Source organism: Misgurnus anguillicaudatus, chromosome 22 (assembly GCF_027580225.2).
Source record: "Misgurnus anguillicaudatus chromosome 22, ASM2758022v2, whole genome shotgun sequence".
NCBI lineage: Eukaryota > Metazoa > Chordata > Actinopteri > Cypriniformes > Cobitidae > Misgurnus > Misgurnus anguillicaudatus.
In genome coordinates this window covers 2,037,036-2,060,207 of record NC_073358.2, presented here as the reverse complement: position 1 = coordinate 2,060,207, position 23,172 = coordinate 2,037,036, and the positions used below count along the sequence as shown (strand labels likewise).

At 36.9% G+C, this 23,172-nt stretch overlaps 1 protein-coding gene across 5 annotated transcripts in view; it reads left to right on the top strand.

Annotated features, from left to right (window-relative positions):
* Window positions 1-23,172, top strand: part of rgs3a (regulator of G protein signaling 3a) — an 86,264-nt gene that overhangs the window by 10,581 nt on the left and 52,511 nt on the right. Inside the window, exon 1 of one of the 5 annotated variants that reach the window (XM_055200304.2) lies at window positions 4,109-4,295. The exons of 2 other annotated variants lie outside the window; for them this stretch is intronic. In XM_055200304.2, coding sequence (XP_055056279.2) covers window positions 4,281-4,295 — 15 coding nt within the window. In that variant the 5' untranslated portion in view covers window positions 4,109-4,280. Of the gene's footprint in view, window positions 1-4,108; window positions 4,296-8,091; window positions 8,219-14,844; window positions 14,997-23,172 lie in introns of those variants that run through there. 2 more of the 5 variants (XM_055200306.2, XM_055200305.2) reach the window with 2 other exon arrangements.

The window sequence follows — 23,172 nt, the reverse complement described above, 5'->3', positions numbered from 1 at the left end:
ACAAAGTTTGGAACAAAAAACTAGAAACAAAAAACAGGATTCAAACATTATTATGACGAAAATGCTCCACAGCTTTCTCTTTTTCGAAATAAGTGAAAAAAAAAGAAGGAAAAACGATAGTTTGTGTGCAAATGCTGTCTATTGCCTTTGTGTAATTGTTTGTAGTTGAGTGTCCTGTCTCGATAATTTCTAACCACTGTCCGCATTGTCTCAAATTTTGGGGCGCATGCGGATGGAAGACTGCGGACCCTCCTGATGACGAAAATTACGTCATGCGGACGGCAAGTGTACGTGGATGTCCCTAGTATACCTTCAGCATTAACCTTTAGTACAGATCGAAATGCAAAATATCTTCGCACAAGCTTGCATTTTCGGTCTGACGTATTCACATGCGTATGAATTAGAGTCAATGAAAAGAAAAGTGTGATGTAACCATCCCTTAAGGGGGCGTGCACACCAGTGATGCGCGGGTTGATCCGAAATGAGCGGGTGCCTGCGGACACCCACAAATACCCGCGGTTACGACTCATCCAAAAATATTTTTAATGATATTCAGGTTGCGGTCGGTCGGGTCGTTTGAAATAAAGATGCAAATGAACTATTTTAAACAATTACTAGCAGGTCGGGTACAAGATTTATTTTAAATTTTCTTGCGGTCCGAGTTGCGGCTGGATTAGTTGAAAACGCTGGTCGGGTGCGGGTTGTTTATACATTGACCGGCGCATCATTGGTGCACACCAAGGTGCTTATGTCGGCATATGCTTTGAATAGTTTCCAAAGAAAGCGACACGCTTTTCAAAAACGCCAGCAGCTGGTTGGTTTTGTCCGCGATGAGCGTCGGCACTTGCCTGTTTTTCAGCGCTGAGCACCGAGAGTTGAAAAAAAATGTTTCAGCTTTGGGTGAAACGCTCAACTCGTCGATGTCACTTCTGACCCGGCCGTCCAATCACAGTGGAGGTGGGGTGGGACAAATATCACAACAACCAACCAGCGCATCATTGAAACGAGTTATAAACAAAGCAGAAGTGTCATAGGAACCAAAGCACCCAGCTGATAAAAAGCTGGCAAGCGCCCACAGTTTTCAGCCGCGTTTGAACACTTTCGTGTACAAGCCCCCTTAAAGGTGCAGTGTGTAATTTTTAGAAGGATCTCTTGACAGAAATGCAAAATAATATAAAAAACTACATTATCAGGGGTGTATAAAGACCTTTCATAATGAACCCTTATGTTTTTATTACCTTAGAATGAGACGTTTTTTTGTGCCGCCATGTTTCTACAGAAGCCCTTAACGGACAAACTTTTCTTACGCAGCTGTCTCCCAAGATAACATGTTTGTCCGGTGGCGGCTACCGTAGCTTCTCTATGCGTTTTAAAAGCAAGGGATAAGCAGTGGACTGAGCCGTTGGTTGCAATTTGCAACCTCACCACTAGATGCCACTAAAATTTACACACTGCACCTTTAAACGAAGAAGAAGAAGTCTACAAATAAAAATAACTAGGGATGCTCCGATCGATCGGCCGCCGATTGGTATCGGCCGATAATGGCATTAAATGACTCGATCGGTGCTCGCTAAATCTGCCGATCTCATAAACCGATCTTTCTGTTTACTTTTGTCATCAAAAGGATCCTGAATGCGGCGGCAATTAAAGACATTTTTACGTAGCGCGAGCATTTTTACAACCTGTTGCTCATGTGCAGCGTGCAGATTTGTATGTCTCTCTTTGCCTTTACAGAGATATGCGTATTTTCTATGAGGACGCGCTCCGGTAAACAGCGCGAGGCATCTTCACATCCCCATCAAACAGCGTATACAACACATATCTATCACGGACAATTGCATCCTCATGCCAAAAGTTTCTTATTTGCATGCGTCTTAAAGTTTTGAGCGTTTAAACTTTTATTTTCCTCACAGCTGCTTGTCTGCGTTCAGCCGCCGCCCACACACACAGCAGCCTGTCATCAGTGCACGTGAACAGAGCGATATCTCTCTCACGTCTTAAAGCTGCAGTAACCTATTCATCTCTCAATAAAATCACTCTCTGCTCTTGACTAAAGAATTTTTATACTTCATACGAATGCGTGTATATTTAATTAATACAGTAAAGTCTATGAAGTGTTTTATTTTCAGTACTTTTAGGAGACATTTTTAAAGCCATATTAAATTTCTCTTTGCAGAATAAATATTTGTTGTGCTTATTTATTTGAGTCTCTATTAAAACAATAATATACCTAATTACTGCAAGTAATATAACAAAGGCAACATCCGTGGTATTATTTTATTTAGAAAGATTGTAACAGTTACAGTCATCAAAGAGCTCAAATATCAGCTTTAAAAAAATCGGTATCGGAATCGGTATCGGCCGATCACGAAGATTACAAATCGGTGATCGGTATCGGCTGCAAAAATCCTGATCGGAGCATCCCTAAAAATAACATAACATACATTTATATTAATTCATCAGAACAAAACTGAATCGATATTTAACAAAAAAAACTTGAGCCACCTCCCTCCAAGTTATGAAAATAAACTGAATGTAGGTCAATATAACAATAAAGGTTATGGGCAGTTCTTTCAAGAAAGCACCCAAGCAAAACAATTACACTGTCTGGGTCAAGAGAAAGACAGCAAAACAAACAAAATACTCCAGGATTTTTCTTTACCCAGTTGCTAATGGACCTGTTGTGTCCCCATAATGATATAACCTAGAAAATCCTGATAGATTTCTGCTTTGTTTGTTGGCTCTTAAAACAGTTGCTTATAATGTGTCATCATTTGAAAGTCACTTTGGATAAAAGCTTCTTGCTATATATATATATATATATATATATATATATAAAAACCCAACACATTTTGTTTTATGGGGCATGGTATTGCAGGCTATTGCATCGAAATAAATTAAAATAAGCACTGTTTATGGTTGGGCTTATGGCTGCATTATTGTATTAGAAGTGTAAGAGCGTCGCTCTCTCTGTTTCTCAGTGAAAACAGTGCAATGAAATGTTTTCTGTGCCGCAATGCGCACATTAGCAAACACATTGGCCGATTCACAAAATTGCCATAATTTGATAGATGTTCAGGACAGATTGGAAAAGACTTTTCCCCCGTAGCATCAGCTACTAATGCAGTGTCTCAACCGGAGACATTTTTCACTACAATGATTTAAGTCACTTTAATAAATGAGGTTCAAATGATGAGTTTATTGTTAGAAACAGGGTTTTGTTAGCATTGTTTTAGCCGCACAATAGGTTGTGGGTTCGATCCCAAAGGAGAGGCACCAAATAATGACAAAATGTATACATTGTAATAAAGTCTTTTATCAATCCGCAGACGACTCTAGGCTGAATCCGGTCAGATCCGTGCCAAAGTCACCAGATCTGGCGCGGATCTGGCCTTGAGTCGGCTGCTGTCCGGGTTTGGATAAAAGTGTCTATCATATACGTAAATGTAAATGTAAAATACAGTTGTGAAGGTCATCTAACACAAACCAAATATTCCCATTTTAAGCCAGAGGATACAGAAATTTGATGCACTAAGTAATAAGATACCAAATTCACGGATCCGTGACTTCCAACAAAAGCCAGCAAAGCTGGAACGTGACCTCTCATTTTTTGTGCTGGCATCGATCAGAGATCAGGTGGCTTCATCTTTCTTCATTACCACTGACAAATCCTAATAGATCATCTGTCTCCCAATAAAACACAGCCGTCATAAAACACCCGTTTTATGAGAACACGCTGTTCGAAACCCCCAGATAATGGCCAGACAAAAATAAAACGTCTTGCAGTTTCTCTGCAGAAATCCGCACAAAACGCCCGACCGGGGAGTGAAGGTACCTCTGATATATTGTCCTACGTATGACATGTGCTGTTTCTTTATGTGAGATTTTGATTCATGGCCCGGCTGCTGCTAAAAATAACTGCACAGAGAGCGGGACAGGGGCCCGTCTCGAGAGAGAAAGAGAAAGAGAGATAGGACATGGGCAGCCCTCCTCGCTCGCTCGCTCACTTTCTCTCTCTCTCTCTCTCTCTCTCTCTCTCTCCAGTTGTTCATTGGCACACACACGTTAGGGCAGCAGCTAACACATACACACAGAGACACACAGAGACTGCAGCAAGTAATGTAGAAGAACTCAGGATGATAGCACGGCGAGTGAAGCAGGTTTGTCCGTGTGAATGAGACGGGTAGATTAAGACACTCTGATTGAGACAAAACCTAAAAGGACAAAGACACAAAAGAAGACATCTACAACAAGATTCATCACGCGCACACAGCGGCCAGATGCCCATTTTTAAGGTACACCTGCTTCACCGGACTAAACATGAGCTTTTATTCGGCATTTATTTATTTATTTATTTATTTATTTATTTCATATTGTGGTTTTGGAGAAAGTTTACTTTAGGTTTTAAGACTATTGGCCATTATTTTATGTTGATTTGGTTTATTGAGATTATGCAGTATGCATTTTACATGTGATGGACACGATTTTAAGTATGTTGGAAAGCCGTCCAGTGTCTTATTAAATTTACTAAAAGATGTCTATTAGGTTTAGCATTAGCATACTAATAAACATTGACTCATTTCTTTATAGTGACAGCATTATGAAAGCGCGTGGTGTTTGTGGGTGTGTGTATGAATGGCAGTTTAATAAGAGGAGGTAGATAAGATAAATGTTTGAATCAGTTTCACATACAGTACACAGAAAGCGTGTGGAGCGAGGAGAGATCACTGACGTGGTGACTGATGGCCTCATGAGGTTTATATGACAGCGCAGCCCTTGACATTTAAATTTCCCACAGTGTTGAGGGAGGCAGGACAGAGAAACACATGCAGTTTGCTTTAAAATGTTAGCGTTGTTGCGTTTGAAGCAAACTTTAAACTGCGTATGCTGTATCTTAACTTATTTAACAAGGAATAGTTTAATTCCCATGCAGAAATCGAATATTGTCAGATTTCTGTATTAATTTCCTAAACATAATTTTTGCGGCATATCCAAAAATCACATAAGAGTTTTAAAGAACAACTTGTATGTACAATGTGTGAAATGCTTACTTGTATGTAGATAAGTAATATTTACAGACATCATACAACTCGTGACTCACGGAAGCGCTCAAATCTGATTTGTTTAATTTGTGTATGCCATGCCGAGATGTCTCGCATAAGTTGTGACGTCAGTCATACAAGTGTCGTGTGACTTTCAAAGAAATGGTGATACTTATACTAATTACAGATTGCTTTAAATGTACAAGATTTAATGCAGGGGTCGTCATTAACGCTCCGGGACAAGTTCATATTTTATTTGCACAAATATAAAATATATACAATAATAACAAAAGTACAATTCATATACTGTGCAGGGAGAAGCAGAAACACAAAGGGCTTATATTGGCGCTGTCCCATGAGCGGGACACCTGAGTTTACTCCAATATTTTGCATGTAAATGTTAATATCACGACAAACTATATATTGGTAGAAAGGTCTAAGAATGTAGTTTTCATGTTTCAAACCTTTTAGCAGTAATAATAATGCAACGACAGTAATTTATTAATTTGTGACAAGAGTATGAAGCAAACTGTTGACACCTAGTGGCCATTGTTGGTAAAACCAGTAAAAGTGTAACACAAACCTATTTTTTGTGATCAATTTATGAATAAAATATATTCTTTATTGAATTATATTTATTTATTACAATAAATGTAAACTGCTTTAACAAATTTTTATTTATTATTTAAACTTCCGCAAAGCGCTGATCCATGCTCGCCGTCTCCCCTCATCTTTAGCACATTGAAACATTTTATTTTCGACAAGATATTTGTTTTAGAGATCACGTTAGCCGCTAGCTAAACTGATAAATAAACACAGGCTGTTTCTCAATATGCGTTCTTCAGCGATCTTGCGTCCATATTTCAAATCCTTTAGAAGTAATAATAATGCAATGACAGTAATTTATTAATTTGTGACAAGAGTATGAAGCAAACCGTTGACACCTAGTGGCCATTGTTGGTAAAACCACTAAAAGTGTAACACAAACCTATTTTTTTGTGATCAATTTATGAATAAAATATATTCTTTATTGAATTATATTTATTTATTACAATAAATGTAAACTGCTTTAACAAATTTTTATTTAATATTTACACTTCCGTACAGTGATGATCCATGCTCGCCATGCTTAATCTTTAGCAAATTGAAACATTTTATTTTCTACAAGGTATTTGTTTTAGAGATCATGTTAGCCGCTAGCTAAACTGATAAATAAACACAGGCTGATTCTCAATATGCAGCAATCTTGCGTCCTTGTGTCCTCGCTCTACGTCATCATTATCCGTCGAAGTTCAATTCCAATTCTCAAGAGCGCAAGTACAGAGGATGCATGAAAATACTCGGATGTGTTGATATCGAGGATCCATCGAGTGCAGACTTGCACGCTGAAGTCGCTTTACGCCCCAGAAATCATTGCGGCAAAACAATTGTGGCAGATGTCAGGTGACCCACAGGAAGATCGCAGACATCTCAATTCTCACAGGTACGTTCTGTGTTCTCGTGACCACCTGAGTTCGTTCTTCCAAGGTCGTCTGGCAAGACCAGTCTTCACAAGAACACAAGTCTGTTCTTTGCGTTCTTGGAATTGAGAAACAGCCACAGACTAGAAGTTAAAGGGACAATAAGTAGGATTTTATCCCATCTAGTGGTGAAATTGTATTTTGCATTCAAACGAATAGTTCTCTCTAGTACCTCGCTTTTCCAAATGTGTGTTGCAACTATGGTAGCCGTTATATAATCACTGATCTCCTTGTCCGTTTCAGGTAGTTCATGTGTTCTGAATGAAAACTCCTTGTGGAAACGTGTTGGTAGGCAAGTGTTTTTTGTCCCTTTCTGCTATTATAGTTTATCAGTATAGCAGAACGACATGAAAGCCTTTTTGGACTTACCCGTTCAATGTAAGTAAAGAGAAGAAATTCTAAGCTTACAAAGAAAAGTCAGATCACTGGCAGAGGTCATTTGACACCAACGAGGACATATTTATCAATAAAGACATTGATTTTGATTAATAAAGCACTTGAAACTCTACTTACTTAGCTTTGGTTCCAGGCGCACAACTGCGACAGCGGACATGCATCTGATGAAACCGTCTGTAGGAAAGTATATAGATTTTAATGCAAGTACTGGACATGCAAACACATAACAGTAGTGATCGTTGTTGAACATTGCGATCATTGACAATAAAACGCATCACAACACAACTCTTTGCATTTCAGCTTTTCTTCATTCGTTAATATGTAACGTTTACCATGTTATTTAATGCATTAATTTAGAGAAGCTTCACTAAACTTCTCCCCCTCGCAATGAATTGTGGGACAAATTCAACTTCTTTAACATTTCAGACTTACGAATTGAATGCGAATTGGGACTCATGGTTTGTCAGGTCTCTGTCAACAAATCTCGATGTAGCTTTATAATATTTTCTTAGTTGCTTTCGTGTTAACAGGATAGTCAGGCTAGTTCTGGTAAGGAATTTAATTTAAAAATATGAAATGCCAATTATGGAATGTCTAAAAGTGGCAAACACAGGTGTAGCCCACGACTCAAATCCGGTTTTCCTCAAATCTAATAATGCCAGCAGGTTTGTGTGAGAGTTAGCGTAGGTGTGCGGTTAGGGAATAGAAAACATCATTAGCTTGAAATAAAAATGATGAAATTTCGATGTGTACGTACTGTATAGTGCAACAAACCTGCGTGTAAGTTTATTTACCGTTTGCCATTTCGGGCAGTGCAAACAGTGCAGTGATGAGCGCTGTGTGTGTGATGGACGTTAATGATTGTGGATTCAGTCGGACATGGAAGTCCAACCGAGCGCCGTGATGTCTTCGGTGAGGATGGGGTGGGCGATCAGCACTTTAATGGTGTGTTTGTGAACACACACACACACACACACACACACACACATTGGCTCTAATGTCTCGCTCTTTATCTCTCTCTTCCTCTTCCACTCGTGATGTGTTTATGAGGAGAGGGAGTTGCCCTTTCAGCCACTACAGCTCTCTCTCTCTCTCTCTCTTTCACTTCATGGGATTCAGTAGCAGAGGTTTGATTCTTCATACACTCTTGCCCAGACCGAGAGAGAGAGGGAAAGAGAGAAGGAGAGAGAGAGAGATGCACATGTGACTGGGGCGGATCAGGGGTTTGATTTCTGTCTCTGCTGTGGCTTTATCCTGATGGTGAGTGTGTGTTAAGGCTTTACATTAGAGAGACTGTGTGTGTGTGTGTGTGTGTCTTCTGCTGTGTAGCAGTGTATTGCTTGTAAAATGTGTAAGGATTATTCATGTGTGTTAAACCCAGAGAGAGAGATTTTACTTTGGTTGCTCGGGAAGCTCAGTGGAGCTCTAAATTAAAACTATAAACAAAAATAATTGAATCAGATGCTGACTGTACAGTGGTGCTGTAAAATAAAATGTGCATAGCTCAGCGTTTCGGTTGTCCTGCATTGCTTTATTTGTAAACAAGGAAAAGTTTTGGAGATAATATTCTAAGCACACGAGATGCTCTTTCAAATGTTCCCAGATCATGCTGGGATAATACACCATCAGTGTACTGTATAATAATGAACACATGCTGTCATGAAAGCACAAGAGATTAAACTGTGAAGTATTTAGATGTGTTATAACCTTAAGTAACCTTAAATCTGGTTAGTGATACAAGAATAAAATGCATATATGCTGTATATATGGATAAATATAGATCAATGTATAGACTAAATGACCGATATTGTTTCAGTAGTATGACTCTTGCTTTATATGACATATATCACTGATAATAAAGTACTTCTGGATTTGATAAATGACTGATATAGAAACGGCGGGGTCACAGCCCTGGACGCTGGGGTGATGGAGGTGAAAGGGGTGCGGCCCAACATGAGAGATGAGTGACACATGTGTGCCATCAATCACTAAATGAGTTTTAATGAATTGATAAAAGCTGGATTATAAAGGAAAAGAAACTGCGAAAATTGACTGCAATTTTTTATGTGGAAGTCTTCAGAATACTGTTCTAGATCGGTCCGGTCCAGTTTGATGCCTGGGCGTACCAAATACTAATACATTTGAAAGTCATCCACACTTTTAATTAAAAAAAAATTATTCAGATTGTTAGGCTGATAATATTTATGATTTTATAACTTGTAATTAAACTTGTTTTAAATTGAATTCCTAGTGTTCCTTAAAGGAACATTCCATTTTCCCAAAAGAAAAATCCAGACAACCTACTCACCACCATGTCATCCAAAATGTCCATGTCTTTCTTTGTTCAGTCCAGAAGAAATTATGTTTTTTGAGGAAAACATTGCAGGATTTTTCTCATTTTAATGGACTTTAATGGACACCACCACTTAACACTTAACTCAACACTTAACAGTTTTTTTCAACGGAGTTTCAAAGGACTATAAACGATACCAAACGAGGCATAAGGGTTTTATCTAGCAAAATGATTGTCATTTTTGACAATAAAAATAACAAATATACACTTTTAAAGCACAATGTACAATAAATAAATAAATTTATAAATTGCGACGTTTTTCTACCTTTATGATGGCTTAAAAGTGCGTTTTGGGTTTGGCATTGGTAATCAAGGGAACATTTGTAACAAAACATTTTTATATATTTTAATATTAACATATCACTTTTAGCAGTGCACCCATCGGTCGTTAAAATTTAAAATGCCTCGTGACGTGAGACCAATTTTAACCCAACTGGCTGGGTTGTTACAGAAATAACCCAATACACGCTAGGAATAACCCAACAGAACAACCCAATATGTTTAACCCAGTTGTTGCGTAAAACAAATAACCCAGCGTTTACGAGTGTATACAAAAGTATATTGTACATGTTGTTGAACTGTATTTGTATAGCATACCTTTAGACTCTTCTTGGTATTTTCGGCAGACCTTCACTTGTATTTGCACAATATGGCAGTGAATACCCAGATCACCACAGCACAGCACATTGGATGCAACAATGTGTCCCGATGTAATGTGCTTGACTTGACTTTCTATTTCCAGTCTGACGCATGAACCAGAAATATCAACACAAATTTAAACATCTCTTGCTTGAGATGATGCCATGTGACAAACCTAATCAACTTTTGAAACATTATCATTGCGTAATCTTGACTGTGATGCACTTTTTTGTCTTGATTTTGTATGGACTCTAGAATTTAGATATAACTTTCTATGAGATAACCTCCAGCAACCATTTTCATCACCGCTATTTAATTGTAAAATGTATATCAACTTTTTCCCTGCCAGCATTTTTTCACAAAAGTTTAATGCCTTCCAGAAAATGTTCTTCTTTAAATATATAAACATACAATATCAAATGAGAGAACAGACCATCTGCTTTCAAACTAAAAATGTTTTATCAACTCTCAAATATGGGTAGGTTTCTTAAAAGCCATGGCTTATAAAATTAAACTATATTTTATAAGTTGTGACAACTCATCTCTGTTGACATGACTTGTAAATCTGAGTTGATTTAACAAAACATTTTAGACAGCAAAGTTTTTTTTACAGTGTACAGGAGCGCACGAGGGAAAGCATAAATTTATCTGCTTATGTTTATGTTTGCAGTGTTTTTGAATTTACAAACCCGCTCGTATGGATTTTTATATGCAGCTCATTTCGGAGGTCGCATTTATGGGCCATTGCAATTTCATTTAAATCTTTCATCGGCAGCGTTTTTTTTTTAAAGTTGCAAGCCAGCGCCAGCGTTTTTCATGATTTTCACAAAAGTTTAATGCCTTCCAGAAAATGTTCTTCTTCAAATATATAAACATACAATATACCAAATGAAAGAACAGATCCTCTGCTTTCAAAAAAAAAAAACGTTTCATGCTACCTTCAGTAGTTCTTTTGTAATCAGCTTTTGAATATGGGTAGGTTTCTGCAAAAACACCACATTTTGAGCAAAAAGCTGAGATAATTCAATTTTTGTGACGGACTTTTCATAGAGATCCCATTCAGAGCGATCTTTAAAACAGACATGGACATGCAGCTGCTTGCCATAGGGCAATACTTCCAGTTTTAAAAAGTTGCGGAAGGCCACCTAGTGGATAATAGCGGTAGTGCGGAAAGACAGAAATACTCGTCATTGGCGGGGAAGCATTTTCTCTTGATTGACGAGATATCTCGTCAATGGCGGGGAAAGAGTTAAGCAACCATGATAACTGGCAACCTAGCTGTTGAAAAACACTATTCGGTAAATCGGCAGTGGGCGGGATATACAGACCAAAACAAAAACAGACATTCTGACGTGCAAGGCACATTTCAAAAAGAGAATAGCATTGTTTTTCAGAGAAACAGTTATGTGAACTTAGCATGTTTCCTAAATATCTATGAATGTCTCATAGCATTTTTTTTAATTTAGTACAGTCAAAAACCTACATACAGCTCCTTTAAAGGTGCAGTGTGTAATTTTTAGAAGGACCTCTTTACAGAAATGCAAAATAATTTACAAAACTATATTATCAGGGGTGTATAAAGACCTTTTTATAATGAACCGTTATGTTTTTGTTACCTTAGAATGAGAGGTTTTATCTACATACACAGAGGGTCCCCATACGTGGAAGTCGCCATTTTGTGGTGCCATGTTTCTACAGAAGCCCTAAACGAAAAAACTTTTTTTGCTAAGTTGTCTGACAATTACATGTTTTTCCAGTGGCGGCTACAGTAGCTTCTCTATTAGTTTCAAAAGCGAGGGGTGAGCAGGGGACTGAGCCGTTTGTTGCACTTTGCAACCTCACCACTGGATGCCGCTAAAATGTACACATTGCACCTTTAAAGATAGATCCATAATAATTATATACTAACTCTCCATCACCTTTCTCTCCATGTCGGACAGCGACAAAACAAGTGCTAGTAAGAAAACATATTTTTTAAAGCAGTAATGTTTAACAAATTGTGTTTGTATGGTGTAATATTCAAGTGGCACAATTGATCTCCGATGCACTTGTTTGCTGTATGGCATTAATGACTGCAGGATGCATCAAAAACACTTAACCTCACTTAACCCTCACTAATTCTCTCTGATTGCTCTTTCAGACACTTTTTGCTCATTTGTGGACTTTTAAAGTTATGTTTGCATGCTTCATTTCCACTCAGTGGCTCAAGAAAAATTTGGTGGTTGTAATGCTTTTAAAGTGTGGGTGAACCAGAGTCTATTTCCTGAAACAAAATGGGCCTCAAGCTTTAAATCTGTAGTCTCTTTGACTCATAGCATATCTTTCTTTGTGACGTGATCATTTAAATGACCATACAAAATTATGGAAATTAGATGGATCTTCCTCTAGGTGGTCTTGACTACTTCATGAAAGGGTAGAGACGCATCTGACTTGAATTTCGGTCAGGTTTCAGTCGAGCCATAGCGCTTTAACAGCAGCTTCATTATTCACAGATGATATTTATTCTTTTATGTAATCAGTAAACAACATTGTGCAGCTTTATTTATTGATTTGTGAAATGCATTGGAGTACACAGATAATAGATTGTTGTTTGAGAAATCAAGACTTTAATGTGCATATTGATAAAATAGTGAAACAGCTCAGACCAAAACTTACTGCAGAAAGGTCTTGGAGCTTTCAAACGTCACCACCCGTAAGTCTCTACTACGTTCCTGGGCGGAGCTGTAAAGAGATGAGGTTTTGGGCAGGTCTATTTCACATGGATGGGCGTGGCTGTTCCCATGAGAGGTTGGGTTTAGGGCTGGGGTAGGGTTTGGTTGAGGTTAGGGTATAATGCTGCATTATCCTTATTTACTCTTTATTAAACCATTGGATGCTTCTCTTTCTATCAAAGGAGGAAAACATTTATTGCTAAGCTAAGGCATTGTTAAAAGGACATTCCACTTTTTTAAAAAATATGCTCATTTTCCAGCTCCCCTAGGGTTTGATTCTTGAAGTTTCAGAATCCATTCAGCTGATCTCCGGGTCTGGCGCTAGCACTTTTAGCATAGCTTAGCATAATCCATTGAATCTGATTAGATCATTAGCATCGCGCTCAAAGAGTTTTGATATTTTTACTATTTAAAACTTGACTCTTCTGTAGTTACATCATGTGCCAAGAGCGACGGCAGACATGTCTAGGAACTAAACTCTCATTCTGGCGTAATAATCAAGGACTTTGGTGTCGTACCCCTCGTGCAGAAGGGGCAATGATATTACCAAGCGTGCCGCACAAGCCCTGAAAAGTGAAGCCAAAACGTCTCGATCGCCCCCCCAGTGACTGGTCCCAGAATAGGTCATAAACCCCGCCTCCCCATGTTATTCAATGGGACTTGAGACCAACTAAACAATTTAATTACACTTCAATTATCTTTTTTCCGAAGCTGGTTTCTGTCATTTAGTGTAGTTTTTATCACGCTGATGTAAGTTCAAATGTTTTTAAAATAAGTTTGTTTTTAGTTAGTTATTTAATGCTATAAAAATGGCGGTGTGACGTCATGATTGACAGCTGTGATATCGTGTGAGTTGTGCATTCTCCGAGAGCGAGGGTGGGGTCTTGATTACGCGGCTTTACTTCCTGCTCACTACTGCGCAGGACTGGTCCCGAAATCGCTACTGCGCAGACTCAAGACCCAAGATGTCAGCGCCGTATTGAGACATTGGCGGCTTCACTTCTCACCAATGGAAGAGAGCGAACAGGCATCGTCCATCTTTTTTTACAGTCTATGGATATTACACAGTGCCCGAAAATAGTCCTCTTGGTAACTTTCAATAGCTAGGGAACATTTTTTGGGGGCACTGTGTAATATCATATCAAACAAAAAAAGGGCAACTTTTATTTTTCCGTAAAAAATATAGCGATGCTAATGGTCTAATCAGATTCAATGAATTGTGCTAAGCTATGCTAAAAGTGGTACCGGCAGACCCGGAGATATGCTGAATGGATTCCAAAAATGTAAAACTGAATTGTTTAACGCTAGGGGAGCTGGAAATTAAGCGTATTTTCAAAAAAAAGTGAAGTATAAGCAAACTCCCTGGTTATATCTCCAGCCTTTTATTTCAGTGGTTCAACAGTAGAGCTCTCATTCGACTTTTCAAGCTCAATTGACATGGAATGAGCTACACAACATGATTTCTCTTGAAACCGCCCTAAAACAAGTTTGCTGTTTTACATCATATCTTGGAGTTTTTCTGCATGAGTATGTTTTAAAGGGCACCTATTATGCCCATTTTTATAAGATGTAATATAAGTCTCAGGTGTGCCCAGAATGTGTCTGTGAAGTTTCAGCTCAACATGCCCAATAGATCATTTATTATATAAAATTATTATTCTAAAATGCACTATATGGGTGGAAGCAAAAACTGTGTCTGTACCTTTAAATGCAAATGAGCTACAGCTTCTCACACCCTTACCTAAAGAGACAGTGAGCGCTTTCAGTCCAAATAAATAGTATCTCACTATTGAGATATGGTGGGACAGCGTACAACTCGCTGAGGCCGTGGGCGGGGCTTTGTTAGTGTGATGTCACATTAACAAGAAAATCTAAATGGCATATCTAATGAGACTACTTTGGTTTAATAGAAATTAAAAAATAAGGAGTGTTTTTTTATATTTTAGGGAGGTTGTGTGCCAACACACATGTATGTCCAAAAACCTTGTAAAAGTGGATTTAGGAGCATTTGTGTAAAAGTTAAATTAGTGAAATCAGTGAAAGATAAAACATACAGCAAAAATGTAAAGCAAAATATGTAGGACAAAAAAAGTCTTTCTTGAGCACTCGCTCTCTGGATGCCTAATGTCTGCAAACGCTGACCTGATTTAAACTTCACATTTCAGGGAGGCTGTTTTCATTCATCTGGCTATTCTGAGATCTAATGTGGCCCAAATGAGAGGCGTTGGTGAGGCCAGGGACGAGGCATTGAGAAAAAGAGGCTTCCCTGTGGTGACCACACTAATGACTGCAAGCGGGCATCTTTCATTGGGCCGGATAGATGACTTTGTGCCTGGTTTGTGTGTCCTAATCTAGTATTGTGTGTCCCTGACCTTCACAATTTGATTAATCTTACCTCTTCGTCCTTCTCGCTCTCTTTCTGAGAACAGAGGAATATTTTGGGACCCAGTCTTGTACGTCGAGAGATTGCCGATGAGAGCCATAAATTTAGGGAAAAAATCTGAAAGGTCGTATTTCTGTATTCTGCTGAATATTTTATGGCCATTTGGTGTCCAGTTTTACCTGCACACACTAAAACTGAGACGTACGACGCGTTCCTACTGTTAAAATCTGAATGTCGGCAACTATTAACCGGCATGACCTCAGGTCTCTTTATTTTGGGCTTTTTATAGTTTTTGCACAGGATCTTTATGAATATTTTGACATCAGATGCTAAAATTATCAAAACACAGGCTATGTTGCGAAAACTAATGAGCTTCCTACACAGCGTGCTAATGCATCATGGCTGTGCATCTGCTGCGACGTCTGTTCAGAAAGGAAGACAGCAGTATTGCGTTGCCCTCTAAATGACCTCATTATGGCGCCATTTATCATTTGTGAATAAAATAATCTTCAGAAGCATTGTGAAAAACACTTGCTCTTGCGTCAGTCGAGCCTCACAGGAGCTTTGCATGAAGAAGTACAGCGTGAGCACTTTTCCTATCAATGTCAAGTGTCAGATAGTTTACAGGGTAAGTGTAGTTATTTTAGGGGTGTTTCTGTAGCTCATTTGGTAGAGCATTGTGTTAGTAGCGTAATGGTCATGGGTTCGATCCTCAGGGAACACACATACTGATCAACTGCATACCTTCTAATGCACTCCAAGACACTTTGTATGAAAGTGCCTGCCAAATGTAGGTCAAAATATATACACTTCAAAAAATGACTTTCTTACTTAATATTTTTGTTTTGTTTTCAGTAAAAATATCTAAAAATTCATAGATTCATAAATCAAGATGTATTTTCATGATGAGCAAAATGACCTAGGAAAATAAGTCTAGTTTTTATACAAAAAATATAAAATTTAAGTAAATTAGTGCTTAAACCAGGCAAAACAAATCTGCCAATGGAATAAGAAAAATGTTCTTTCTTTTTGCTTGTTTTAAGCACAAATTTGCTTAAATTGTATGTTTTTTTTGTCTGAAAACTAGACTTATTTTCCTAGGTCATTTTGCTTATCAAGAAAATACATCTTGTTTTTTGAAGTGCACTTAATAATAAAAAAAGTCTTACCGCATTGGCAGATTTTTTTGCTTGTTTTAAGCACAAATTCACTTAAATTATATATTTTTTGTCTAAAAACTAGAATTACACTGCAAAAAATGATTTTCAAGAAGGAAAATTATTAGTGTTTATGGCGTTTTCAGCGGAAATATCTACAAATTCTTAAATTAAGATGCTCTTGATGAGCAAAACGACCCAAGAAAATAAGTCTAGTTTTTAGACCAAAAATATCAAATTTAAGTGATTTTGTGCATAAATCAAGCAAAAAAAATAAATAAAAAATCTACCAATGGGGTAAGAAAAAAATATCTTGAACATTTTTCTTAAACATTAAATTCAAGAAACATTCAAGAAAAATTTGTTCACCCCATTTGCTTGTTTTATGCACAAAATCACTTAAGTTTGATTTTTTTGGTCTAAAAACTAGACTTATTTTCTTGGGTCATTTTGCTCATCAAGAAAAAGCATCTTAACTTAAGAATTTTTAGATATTTTTACTGAAAACAAGACAAAAATACTAAGATTTGTTTTCTTGAAAATCATTTTTTGCAGTGTAAGACAAAAAACATAAAATTTAATTAAACTTGTGCTTAAAACAAGTAAAACGATCTGCCAATGGGATAAGAAAAAATATTTTTCTTAAACACTCAATTCAGGAAGATTTCAAGAAGAATTTTCTTACCCCATTGGCAGATTTTTTGCTTGTTTTAAGCACAAATTCACTTAAATTGTATATTTATTTGTCTAAAAACTAGACTTATTTTTGTAGGTAATTTTGCTCATCAAGAAAACTAATCTTGATTTAAATTTTTTAAGATATTTGTACTTAAAACAAGACAAAGATACTAAGTAAGAAAGTCATTTTTTGCAGTGTATACGCGTTGTGAAATCCAGCACTGCAAAAATTACTTTCTTATAAGAAAATAAATCTAGTTTTAAGACAAAACCCATAATATTTAAGTGAACTTATGCTTAAAACAAGCAAAAAATGGGGTAATGAATGAAAGAATCTGTCAATGAGGAAAGCAAATTTTTCTTGATTTTTTTTAATTAAGTGTTTAAGAAAGTTAAGATTATTTCGTATCCCATTAGCAAATTTTTTGATTGTCTAAACTGGCTGTTTTGAAAAATGCTGCGCTTCCATTGGAAACAATTGAAAACATACGCCTGCCACAAGCATAAAAGCTTTGGTGTGCACGCCCCCTAAGAATTAAAGCTATGCCACCTTTCTTTGCGTATGCATTTGGCTGGTATTGTGCAAATCTTCCCACACAATGACGTAGATAACTAACTTTATTAACTATAATGAGAGACGAAAGATGTGACAGCAGGTGGAAATATTTAACATCCGAGAGCAGGTCATAAATCTAAAATTCTTTTTTGGTTAAATTTGGAAACATTGTCTTTATTAAAAGTGATGACCGTGATATTTATCATTTTCTACGCCACTGAGCGTTTTATCATACTGTTTCTGTGTGTGCACGTGTATGCATTTGTGTCTGTATCTTATCCCATTTGGCATGTAAGTGGGTTAGCTGATGGGATGTAGTGATGGTTTGGTGTGCGAGGCACGGCGCCCCTGCGTGTGTCCGTTCTGATGCGTTTGCCCCCTCACCCGTTCTGTTACCCTTAATCCATTGTTTCAGATGCTGGACAGATGCTGTCATAAAGACAACCGATATGCCTCATTCTGTGAACGTTGAAGCACTGGGACAGCAGCCAATTAACTTCAGCATCCCATTGATTTATCAATCAGTTTAACATTAATGTCCACTAGCATTGTGCTTCTGTTGATTTCTAGGCACAGAATCCTTCAGGAGAAAACAGATTATCAACGCTGAGCGTGACTGTACAGAGATAACCTAACATGTGTCGTACTGACATCATCACCCACCGATAAAAACATTGAGGGAACAACGAGACATTTATGTATTGATAATAATGATACTGAGTTACTGTGCAGCTATGAGAAATCTCTAACTTGGTCATTTTTTATGAAATGTTGCTAAATGCATGATGAACATCAGAGGTTTTTGCCCTGATGAAGTTTATTTTTAAAGGTGCCGTAGAAGGTAAAACTGTATTTATAGGCATAGATGAATACTAAGAGTTGTGTACATGGTAATGACATATTATGAGCCTCAAACACGATTGTTTCCTCCTTCTTATGTAAACCTTGTGCATGCAAAAATACCCAAACTTGCCACTCAGAAATGTCCATTAACAATCTCCAAACAATTGATTATTCTTCAAAATCTGTATCTTCATCTGATACAGACTCAAACATAAGATTTGTTTACACACACACACAGAGCTACTGAAGGAGCTGCTCTGAGAAACAGCCAATCAGAGCAGAGCTCAACATTATTATTCATGACCCTTTCAAATAAGGTAATAATAGACCATTTCATTATAAAGGCAAATCCTGGGGTTGTTAATGGATATGTAAAACCATCTCTGGATCATTTTTGCACTTAATACGTAGATATCATAAAACTTTATTCATATTCACTCAAAATGAACTTTGTTTACATTACATTTTGCATGAGATATTTGCATTTTTAGCAATTCATCAGCCATTTTTTATTAGGGATGCACCAATATATCAGCCTATAATTGGTATCGGCAAGAAAAGCAAATTTTCCCCACTATTTGACAAACAACAGTTTTAGTTCTTAAGTCTGCACTCCAAGGTTTTTAGAATATCACAATTTGAAATGGAGTAAAAAAAGCAAAACTATCGCTAACTATCGGTAGACGTCATTCAAAGTTATCGGCACAGAAATTTTGTATCAATGCATCCCTAGCTTTTAAAGATGCTTTAAGTCAACACTAAATGTCTTGTCCAATACTAGACACATCTGTTTTATTATTGGAACAACACATTTTGTGTTACTTTTGACACAATTTTTTGTCCCTTTTTATTTGTTTTAATAAAAATCAACAAAAAATGACACATAATATGTTAAATAACATAACACAAACAACGTGTAAAAAATAACAGTAAATTCAAGAAAAATTTGTTTACCCCATTGGCAGATTTTTTGTCTTGTTTTATGCACAAAAGCACTTAAATTTGATATTTTTGGTCTAAAAACTAGACATATTTTCTTGGGTCATTTTGCTCATCAAGAAAAGGCATCTTAATTTAAGAATTTTTTGATATTTTACTTAAAACAAGACAAAAATACTAAGAATTTTTTTTCTTGAAAATAATTTTTTGCAGTGTAGTCATGAAAAATTTGATACATTTATTTGTGTCCATGGCATGAGATTCAGCTTTTTTCGTGCCTTTTTCGTGTCTGTGGCACGATTTTCTTTTTTGTGTCATTTTATGTATTGTTTTCTCATTTTTAAAATATTGTCGGTTGGGGTTAGATATGGAGTTTGGGTTAGGATGTACTTTTATGTTTTGGTTTCTACATGTTTTTCTTCCACTTTTAAAACTAGTTGGGGTTTGGGTTAGGATGTCTATAAACATAACAGAAAGTGATTCCAACCCCAACCAGAGACAATTGTAATAAAATAGGAAAAAACGACAAGAAAACAATACATAAAATGCCACGAAAAAGAAAGTTGACCCACGGACACAAAAAGCTATTTATAGAAATTTGTGTGAAAAAGACATTTGTGACATTTCGTGTCATGGACACAAATAAATTAAATCAAATTTCCGTGAGATCTGCAAAAACCAGTATGAAGCGCTATCAAGAGCATGCCAAACCAATAGATGGCAATATATCCCTAACCATAAAGCCATGTTGGCCAATCAGAAGCCATTGCAGAGTCTCGCCTCGGCACAAACAACATCGTAAGCCCAAATCTCCAGTTTCACCGGCTACACAACAACGCTGAAACCGGAGTTTGTGAAAATCTACAACCTAGCAGGAGTTTTCATAAAAGTTCACTTTCAGTCACCTGATACTGTGTGGATGACCGGCCAAACCCCAAAGCTTTGGTTTTAAAAATACCCGTGTATGTGTGGACACTGCCTTAGAATGCCATAGCTGCACCATTACATAGGAAAAATTGGTTTGCCATGTTGTTTCGCAATGTTAAATGATTGTTTTTGTTTGCTGCAGGGAATTGTATTATAGTGTGATTTGTCACATGTACACACATGATCCAGAAATAGCTGTGTACTTACAGTATGTACTAAATGTGTCAGGCTAAGAAGAACAGGGGTGGATATAAATTTACTGTATATTTACATACTGTACAATAAACTCTCTTATCTCCGAGGGAAAGTTTGATTCCTCGTGATATAGATTTAGACCAATGAAACGCATTTTAGAAAAAGATGTCAAACCAGCTGAAATAGTCAAGATGTCAGGACAGTAAGTGAAGTTAAGGCCGGCAGACAGTGTTTAATGCAGGAAGAGGAAGTGAAGACTATTATATTCTGATATGTCATAGTAAACCAAACATTCATTTTTATTTTGTTCTTTATGTTCCTGTATCAAACAAAAGGTTTTGTGTGTCACGAAAATCTGATTGAAAGGTCTAGTTTACGTACTACTACACACCCTTAAGAGGACATATCATGAAAATCTGACTTTTTCCATGTTTGAGTGCTATAATTGTGTCCCCAGTGCTTCTGTCAATCTAGAAAATGTGAAAAAGATCAACCCAGTAACTTAGTTTTGGTAAACCATTCTCTGCAAGCATATGAAAAAATAGCTCATTGAAACTTCGGCTCCCCCTGTGATGTCAGAAGGGGATAATCCTGCCCCTTAATCTGCACTATCCAACCACGGCACTGCCATTTAGTGCAGAGATCGGCTCATTTGCATTTTAAAGGACACACCCCAAAACGGCACATTTTTGCTCACACCTACAAAGTGGTGATTTTAACGTGATATAATAAATGTTCTGTGGGGTATTTGGAGCTAAAACTTCACTTCATGTACTCAAAGATTTATTTGACATCTTAAAAAAGTCTGGTGAAATGTCCCCTTTAAACAAAACTGAATATTTCAGTAAACTCCAGTGTGTATTTGTGTTTGTCAAGTGTATACACAAAACATTTTAAATACTTAAATATTTGAATTTTAAGATCCATTTCTTGCATACGGGATCATTCAGAAAGATCATCTCCCGTGCATGCTGTCTGCTCCATGCATGATCTTATATAATACAATGTATTGTACTGATACTTAAATCTAAGCCACATTCAAACCTGTTCTTATAAACATATCTATTAATACATTTTCTCATTTTTTCTTTGTTGTTGTTTTTTGTGCATTCATTTGCTCTAGATTTTGCTCTGCTCCAGTTTACTCGTGGCATTGTTGCAGTACTGTTGCTCTTGTATGATAGATTGCTTGTTCCTTATTTGCGCGTCGCTTCAGATAAGATTAATTTAAATGACTAAAAGTAAACAACAAAGTGGTTGATCATTTCATCGGACGAACAGACTTTAAAATCAACAACAGAAGACATGATAATCATTTTCTCCTTAAAATCTCCTTATACTTAACATGTTTATTTCGTTATACTATCCATTATTGATGGTTATGCACAATTCATTATTAATTATTTACATTTAGCTACAGTATGGGATAGGCTCCACCCCCTGCGACCCTGCAGAATGTTGCAATCCAATTGTTGTCATCCAAGATGTTTATGTCTTTCTTTGTTCAGTTGATAAGAAATTAAGTTTTTTGAGGAAAACATTCCAGAATTTTTCTCCATATAGTGGACTTCAGTGAACAGTTTGCAGTTTCAAATTAATTAAATTTAAAATTGGTTAATTGTTTCAAAGTAGCTTTACATTAGTAAATGCAGGAAAAAACACACACACACAAAAAATCGGTGGACAACATAAGCAGCAGAGAACAGTGGCTAAGATTAAACTGCACTAGCGAGCGTAGTAATAATGTAACGTATAGAAGAGGGTGCTAAGTTAACTCTTTTCCCGCCATTGATGAATTATCTCATCCATTAAGAGAAAACATTTGTAAAAAACATGTTCCTGATGAGGTTTTATGTTAATCTGTAATACCGCGATTTTCCACTAGTTACCCAATTTATAAAAAAACTGAAGCAATTTTTTTTAACCAATTTTAAACTCTTTGTATGTTTTGCTAATCGCTATGAATCTGATCTCTAACAAAATTCCTTTTTAAAAATGCAATTATTTCAGCTTTTTGCTAAAAAAATTGTTTAAAGAAAAATACCCATATTTAAGAGTTTATAAGCAAAGAAAAAAATATAGATAGGATGAAACGTTTTTGGTTGTTTGTTTGTTTATTGTTTGTTTGAAAGCAGAGGGTCTGTTCTTTCATTTGATATATTTGTATGTATATATATTGTTAGAAGAAAAAATTTCTGGAATGCATTTTGTGAAACTTTTGTTAAAATTACAAAAAATGCTGGCGGGCAACTTTAAAAAAAAGGCTAGCGGGGAATATGTTAATTTAAAATCAGCTGACTCCCTAGGGGTTGAAAAAAACTCCTAGGAGAAAAAAACTCCCAGCTTTTTTAGTCAGCAGGAAAAAGTCCAAGGAGGGAAAAACCTTGAAAGAGAGCCAGACATAGCTGATTCTAGAGAATATACTATATAATAGATACCATTTTATGGGAATTAAAACATTTAAAATATATGTATATACATACATATACGAATAAGTAGATTAAACGGGGGCGGCCGGTGGCCGTTGGTCAGACATCGGCTGGGCATCATGTTACAGAAAGGCCAGTAGATTAGTGGTGTGATGACCTTCACGGCATCTGGATCTGTCTCATTGTACTCGGATCCAGGACGAGATAGGGAGAGAGAAACAAAATCCTATTAGCGTAGGGGCCGTTTGCATGAAATGCAAGTTTGTTAAACAGTATTGAGGGTTAATATCCGCTCGGTTCCAGACAGGCTAACTATTGCGGCATAAGTATATTACCCAGACGAGTTATGTGAATGCTTTGTTCCGGACAAGCTAACTATTGCAGCTTCTAAGGGCTCTAAACGA